A 7,834-nucleotide genomic window follows, 5' to 3' on the forward strand; every position below is an offset into this window, starting at 1 on the left:
ACATTGTGATCTGATATTCCCCTTAATTTCTAGGCTAAAACACTTTCTCATGAGCCATTATCTTCAGTAACCGTTTCCACTGGAAGCCTTTTAAGTTATGAAAACACAGATTTGAGCCTTACAGATCCAGGTAATAAGGTCAAAATGTTTATAAATAAGTTGAAAGACCAGCACCAGTTGAGTTGCAATACAGTGATGGAAGGAAGCATTGGTTTTTCGTGATACACCTTGGGGAACTGTTACTCTAAATTTCAAAAGTAAAGTATGGCTGGGCGTGGTGGCTCATGCCTGTAATCCCAGCACCTTGAGGTGGGAGGATCACTTGAGCCCAGAAGTTTGAGACCATCCTGGGTAACATGGTAGAACCCCATCTCTACAAAAAATACAAAAGTTAGCCAGGTGTGGTGGTATGTGCATGTAGTCCCAGCTACTCAGGAGGCTGAGGTAAGGGGATCACTTGAGCCTGGGAGGTCAAGGCTGCAATGAGCCACAATCGCGCCACTGCACTCCAGCCTGAGCAACATAGTGAAACCCTGTCTCAAAAAATAAAATAAAATATTCACACCCAGCAAAAGATTGGAGCGTATGGTATTCTAAACATTACTGGAAGTAACAGGGATGCTCTGTGGATCCCCAACAACACTTTTGAGAAGCAGTTGCTAATATATTTTTCCATTCAGTGGAAACCTAGCTGAGCAAATTTCATGGTTGTACTGATCTCTTAACAACATGTATCACCATGCCTCTCCACTAAAATATGTCTGTAAGGAAGTACCCAGTACAGTATGTGTATAAGGAATATTACATTAAAAGGAATATAGTGTCGCTGTCAATTACATTTTTTTTTTTTTTGAAATGGAGTCTTGCTCTGTCGCCAGGCTGGAGTGCAATGGCGTGATCTCGGCTCTCCTGCCTCAGCCTCCAGAGTAGCTGGGACTACAGGTGTGCACCACCACGCCCAGCTGATTTTTGTATTTTTAGTAGAGACGGGGTTTCACCATGTTGGCGAGATGGTCTCCATCTCTTGACCTCATGATCCACCCCCCTCGGCCTCCCAAAGTGCTGGTATTACAGGCGTGAGCCACCACGCTTGACCTATTTACATATTTTCATTAAACTCAATTTTCAGAGTCATTTTCAGAGCACATGGATGATAGCAAGCAAGAATCTACTGCCAGTAAAGAACAGGAAACAAACATAAGTTCCATAGTTCCTTCAACACAAGATATTTATCAGTGGCGGAACTCTTCAGACATTCATAAATCTCTGTTGCCTGCAGTGGATGAAACTACATGTGGTCACACACACTTTGGGCAAATGATAGACAAGTACATTAATGAAGCAAATTTGATACCTGAAAAAAACAGATTTACGGGGTAAAATTATTTTTTAAGTTTTCACCTTTCGTCATTTTTAATTTTATGCAGTGATTGTTTGAGCTTCAAGTTCTTATGGCCTGCTACAACACCGTTATACCACAGAAAATATTGAGGGCATTTAGTGAGAAAGGGGATCTGGAACCAGTTAGACTCACTGAGGCACGTGTACAGGAGATTAATTAGCAAATCTTCCTTTACCATTGCAGAGTTAACTATTACGGCTGAGACAGTATTACTGATAAATAAGAGCAGGAGCTCAGAAATCAGTTGTGGATTTGAGTCATAGCCTGACCATTTCCTAGCTGTAAAACCAAGGGCAAGTTACTTTTTCATCTTTGAGGAATGTTAGAGATTAAATGAGATAGTGCACATAAAGCACAATGTCTGGCCCATAGTAACACTGAATACAGTGGGACTTTTTCCTTTTTTAAGCTTATACTGAAGCAATGGTTACATATGTCCTGTTGATCCTAATTGGCCTCATAAGGCTTTAGAAATAGAAATTTGTATTTGTCAAAAGTTTGTTCATACTTGTAATCCTAGCACTTTGGGAGGCTGAAGCAGGAGGATTGCTTGAGCCCAGGATTTCAAGACCAGCCTGGGCAACACTGAGACCCCATCTCTATTTAAAAAAAAAAAAAAAAAATGTAAAATTAAATTTCTCTAAAAATAAAACTTAAAAAGTTTTGGTCACTGAGAGGATCCATATTTTTGGACCTTTGAAATAATCATGATAGGACTTAACTTTAAAGCATCTGCTGATTATGGGGGGAAAACTGAAGTTTTTGTTACACTGGAGTTACCTGAAAATAAGCTTTTATGAATATGTTCTTAATATTCCTTTTCTAGTGTTTACCTTAAAAATAAATTTATGGTTTTTTTCCCTCAAAAATTCCAACAGTTGACCTTGACTTTCCAGAATTGGAACACATTTTTCCTAATTTGCATCATCAGCTGTTTAAACCCTTAGAACCACATCCAGATTTTGACTTATCATCATCATCCTCTGGGATTTCTCCAGACAACAGAGACTTTTACCAGGTATATTAAAGCAGATGTCCCATTGCAGTGAATATCTAAAAATAGTTTTAAGGCATTTCTTCTACTGGAACAAGAGTTCTTCTAAACCTTAACCTAGAATCACATGGAAAGCCGGGCACAGTGGCTCATGCCTGTAATCCCAGCACTTTAAGAGCCCAAGGCGGGCAGATCACTTGAGGCCCAGAGTTTGAGACCAGCCTGGCCAACATGGCAAAACCTTGTCTCTACTAAAAATACAAAAATTAGCCAGTCCTGGTGGTGGGCACCTGGAGTCCCAGTTACTCGGGAGGCTGAGGTGGGAGGACCGCTTGAGCCCAGGAGACAGAGGCTGCAGTGAGCTGAGATTGTGCCGCTACACTCCAGTCTGGGTGACAGAGCCAGACCCTGTCTTTAAAAAAAGAAACAAACAGAAAAAAAGAATCACATGGAAAACTTAAATAAAAAATAAATAAATAAATAAATAAATACATCCTCTTGCCCAGACTACACCCTAGACCAATTAAAGCAGAGTCTCTGGGAGTGCTCGGATAGTATTAATTATTATTATTATTTTTTAAGCTCCCCAAGTGATTCTAATGTGGAACCAAGTTTGAAAACAGCTGCATTGGGCCAGGTGTGGTTGGCTCACACCTATAATCTCAGCACTTTGGGAGTCTGAGGCAGGTGGATTGCTTGAGGACAGGAGTTTGAGATCAGCCTGGCCAACATGGTGAAACCCCGTCTCTGCTAAAAAAAACACAAAAATCAGTTGGGTGTGGTGGCATGCCTGTAGTCCCAGCTACTTGGGAGACTGAGAACCACTTGAACCTGGGAGGCAGAGGTTGCAGTGAGCTGAGATCATGCCACTGCACTCCAGCCTGGACAACATAGTGAGACCCCGTCTCCAAAAAAAAAAAGAAAACAGCTGCATTAGAATTTTGTTTGTCCTATCTACCTATCTCCACCTAGGGAGTATGATGCCATAAAAGGCTTGATAACAACTTTTAATTGTGGAACATATTTAAACAGTAAGGTAAATACAATTTTGCAAAATTTCAAGTATCTTCCTACACAGTCAAAGGAGCTGAGATTTAAACCTGAGTCTTTCTGCTTCCACTTCCTGATAGCCTGACATTTTAAAGTCTCTTTCATATTGATTGAAAAGAACCGGATTTGAAAAAGCAAATCATTACTGTCATAGTAAAGTGGTAATGAAGGAAGAGTAATACCAAAGGAACACAGTGATTATTGAGTCAATTGGTAATACCTAATCAGTATTTCAGCCTTTCCCTTTTGTTTCCTGCCAGAGATCAGATTCTTCATCTGAAAGCCACTGTGCTACTGGATCATCCAAAAGTACAGTTTATTTCACAGCGCTGAGGAGGACCAGCATGCATTCTTCTCTTAACACAAGCCCGAATCAGCAACCTGACACTAACTTGGCTCATGTTGGAGCACACAGTTTTGCTACAGAAAATATTGGGGGTATGTACGACTAAGTCAGAAAAAGTTAATGTTTTCATGATTTTTTACATCCATTTCCTTAGAAATTAAGCCTAGCACCTCTTGGTTTGTCTTCACCCCTGTTCTCACCCCTATCCTGGGTGTTAAAAAAAGTATTTAAATTACAGAAGTAATACATGCATTTTTTTTAAACAATACTGAACATTATCAAATAAAAGGAAAAGTGTTGCCTCTTGTTCCTCAATTTCCTTACCTCAATCATTATATGACAGTTAACAGTTTACGTTTTTTTTGTTTTTTTTTTTGGTTTTTTGTTTTGTTTTGTTTTGTTTTGTTTTTGAGACTGAGTTTCACTCTTGTTACCCAGACTGGAGTGCAATGGCACGATCTCGGCTCACCGCAACCTCTGCCTCCAGGGTTCAAGCGATTCTCCTGCCTCAGCCTCCTAAGTAGCTGGGATTACAGGCATGTGCCACCACACCCAGCTAATTTTCTATTTTTAGTAGAGACAGGGTTTCACTATGTTGGTCAGGCTGGTCTTGAACTCCTGACCTCAGATGATCCACCATCTTGGCCTCCCAAAGTGCTGGGATTACAGGCGTGAGCCACCACACCCAGCTGTTTTAAGTATTCTTAGGCCAAGTATAGTGGCTCACGCCTGTAATCCTAGCACTTTGGAAGGCTGAGGCAGGAGGATCCCTGGAGCCCAGGAGTTCAAGACCAGCCTGACAACATAGAAAACAAGTATTCTTCTTGAGCTTTTTGTACAATTATATATACATACATACATAATTGAGATACACAAGGATGTACAAATTATATATACACATAAAGACACATGGATGCTTTGTTCTCTTTTCTATTATTAAAATCATATTCACTTCTTACAAAGGAAAAACATCTTCAGTTTATAGCCATATTGCCCTTATTAAATATTAATAGAAAAAAAAACTTGGCGTGAGCTGTAGTTTGAGAAATCACTGTGACCATCCTTATCTTTGTATTCATGTTTATACACATCAACTTGTATGCCTAAAATTGCAATTGAATGACAAACTATTAGACTGTCAGTATCCAAGTTTTACAACATGTAACAATGATTAACTGGTTTTTAAATTTCTTAATGCAGGATCTGAACAATGTTTTGAACAGCTTCTGCCAGAATATTCTTCACAGGAGGAGAGCCAGCATGCTGATCTACCAAGTATTTTTAGCATTGAAGCAAGGGATTCTTCCCAAGGCATGAAAAATCAGAACTACTCCTCTGAAGAACATACTGAAATACTACAAAACAAGAAAAAAAGTGTTCATTTCCAGCTTTCTGTAGGAAACTTAAGTTCAGTCTACAGTTCATCTGATGAAGCTAATGTATTTGATCAGTTAAATATACAGCATAGCACTCCATGTGGTTCTAACTCTAGTGAGTGCTCAATAAAACACCAACTAGAAAGCAGAAAGGAAAGGATGGGCTTTGAAGAACTATCAAAAAGAGGGGTTGTTACAATTTTACAAAGTCAAGGACTCACTGAAGATAATAAAAATGAAACCTGTAGGGTTTTAGACATAAATCCACAGATAGAGGAAATTGACTCTCGATTATGTGTAAGAACAGTGGAGATGGGGACTTCAATTCAGGCACCATATTCCTTAACTACTCAAAATGAAAAATGTTTTGAGAATTTAGCTGAAACAGACATTCCAAAAATCACCAAAAAACTATCTCAACTAGGTCAATCAGAGCTTTTTACAAGTTCTGGATCATTTTCATTACAGAGCTCTATACCAGTCTGGGTAAGTGAAATCAGTGTTGTATAAATAACATTTAAGTTCCTTTTTGGGAAAAAATATTTTTCTTTTAATATTAGAGATGAAGATCTCACTGTGTTACCCAGGCTGAACTCAAACTCCTAGGATCAAGGGATCCTCCTGCCTCAACTTCCCAAGTAGCTTGGACACACCACAATGCCTGGCAGGAAAAACCTGAAACAAAATACAAGCAAAACTACTTGTTAATATTCCTTGTGATCACTGGAAATATCCAGCATAATGAAGAAACTTAAAAATTTGAAAGCTGTCTTCTGATTGTATTTTACAAAAGATCCTTTTTCTTCCAATTCAGATATCCTTTCTTCAACTTCCCTGAAAAATGGTGGTTCTGCCTGTGCTTCAGCACTTTCAGTGTTGAGCCTCATGCAATGTAATCCATTATTGGAATAAGTATTGGAACCCTGCTCCTCATACTAAGCAACTTATAATCTGCTTGCTTTTAACACCAGTCAACTGGTGACTGGTTTTCATCTAGCAGTATGTGCAGTTTATCCTTCCACAAATAAGCACAACAGATTGAAAATAAGAATTACAACTAAACCATGTTTAGTTTTATTTGGCTGCTTTTGTTCTTGTTCAGTGTTTAGATACTTCCTTTGAAACACTTATAATCTGTTGGCTGTCAGTGGCCCACATTTGGCAGCAGCCCAGTCAACCCCTGCTCCCTTTAGACAGGATACAGTTCTGCACAGCCCCAGCCAACCTGCATTTGTATTTTTTGCCCAACACTACAAGCATTTAGGTTTGTAATCATTGTGGTAGATACTTGCAGTCCATTGTCACACTATTTCATCTCTTCCCCAAAGTTGACTCCAGTATTTCTACAACTGAATGCTGGAGTTACAGAAACCTAAGGAAATCTGATCTGTTGCTCTTTGCCAATTACTGCTTTTTTTCTTCCATTTTCACATTTATATACACTTGCAAAAAATGCATTATATACAAAATTATTAGTTTTAAGTGTTTTAAGGCTATTTTGACGTGGTTTTCCTTTTAATTATGGTTCACAGGAAACAGAAACTGGCCATGGTATAATGGAAGAACCAGAACTAACTTTAGTAAGCACCAGTGATATCAGTATTGCTGAAACGGATTTTGCAAATTTAACCCTAGAAGAAAAGAGTGAGAATGAAGCAAAAAACAGCTTTCGGGTAAATTTAATAAGCATTCCATTTTATCCCATTATGAGCAAACCAGTTGATTGTCTCTTACAACTTATCAGAAGGTACTCATTGGAGGGAATTATGCTATGGATTTAACTAACCTGACACCCCCACCAACTCTCAATTTGTCTTAAACTTTTTCACTATTCTGTCAACCACTGCATTTTCTTTTAATCCCCACTCCAATTTATGGCTGTCTCCGAGACTGGCAGAACTACAGAGCCAAGTTGGAAGTTTTACGTAAACTTATTCCAAGATATTGAAAAATGACTTCAGAACAACTGGTAATTTTACTACAGTAGTAGGGAGGCAGTAAGAATAAAGCTATCTAAACAGAAGCCTAGAGGTGTGAGGGCAGTAGAGCCTGAGCCCAGAAGTTCAAAACCAGCCTGGGCAACAAGGCAAAACCCAGTCCCTTAAAAAATACAAAAATGAGGCATGGTGGCGGGTCTCTGTAGACCCAGCGAAAACTGAGGGTTCAGTGAGCTGTGATCATACCGCTGCATTCTAATCTGACAACAGAGCAAGACTTCTTCTTAAAAAAAAAAAAGTCGGCGGGGGTGGTGCGCATTTAAAAAGTTGAATAAAACATGCAACTTTCTTGCCATTAGGTGAGTGAGTTTCTGCCTCTTGTATCAGAAACAGAAGCCTCAGATTATCCAGCTGTATCAGAACTTTCCATAGAAAAACCAAGGACAGCATCTACTGGTAAGCCTTGAATGGTCTCCACACTTCTAATGGGAAGTAGATACTTTGCCTATTTCTGTCATAAATTTCTTTTCCCCCCAACAGACACCCCTCAAAGGTTTACACCTATACCAGGGAGCTTACAAGAAGCATTTATAAAGAGAAAAAAATCATTTATGGAGAGATCCCACCAGAGGGAGAAAGAAATAAGGAATAAAATTCGTCTCTCTGAAAATTCTCATATCAAAACAGTTAAAGAGAAACCATCTATAAGTATGTTGAATTTTTAAAATC

At 39.0% G+C, this 7,834-nt stretch overlaps 1 protein-coding gene across 14 annotated transcripts in view; it reads left to right on the plus strand.

Annotated features, from left to right (window-relative positions):
- CEP295 (centrosomal protein 295) overlaps positions 1 to 7,834 on the plus strand; it is a 69,998-nt gene that overhangs the window by 61,594 nt on the left and 570 nt on the right. For 9 of the 14 annotated variants that reach the window (XM_074015069.1, XM_065528850.1, XM_065528852.1 and 6 more), the window contains 7 exons: positions 34 to 130; positions 2,281 to 2,420; positions 3,707 to 3,884; positions 4,993 to 5,654; positions 6,701 to 6,841; positions 7,465 to 7,561; positions 7,646 to 7,813. In XM_074015069.1, the coding sequence (XP_073871170.1) occupies positions 34 to 130; positions 2,281 to 2,420; positions 3,707 to 3,884; positions 4,993 to 5,654; positions 6,701 to 6,841; positions 7,465 to 7,561; positions 7,646 to 7,813 (1,483 nt within the window). Of the gene's footprint in view, positions 1 to 33; positions 131 to 1,129; positions 1,377 to 2,280; positions 2,421 to 3,706; positions 3,885 to 4,992; positions 5,655 to 6,700; positions 6,842 to 7,464; positions 7,562 to 7,645; positions 7,814 to 7,834 lie in introns of those variants that run through there. The other 5 variants (XR_012423606.1, XM_065528856.1, XR_012423609.1 and 2 more) reach the window with 5 other exon arrangements.

This window comes from Macaca fascicularis, chromosome 14 (assembly GCF_037993035.2).
Source record: "Macaca fascicularis isolate 582-1 chromosome 14, T2T-MFA8v1.1".
Classification (NCBI taxonomy): Eukaryota; Metazoa; Chordata; class Mammalia; order Primates; family Cercopithecidae; genus Macaca; species Macaca fascicularis.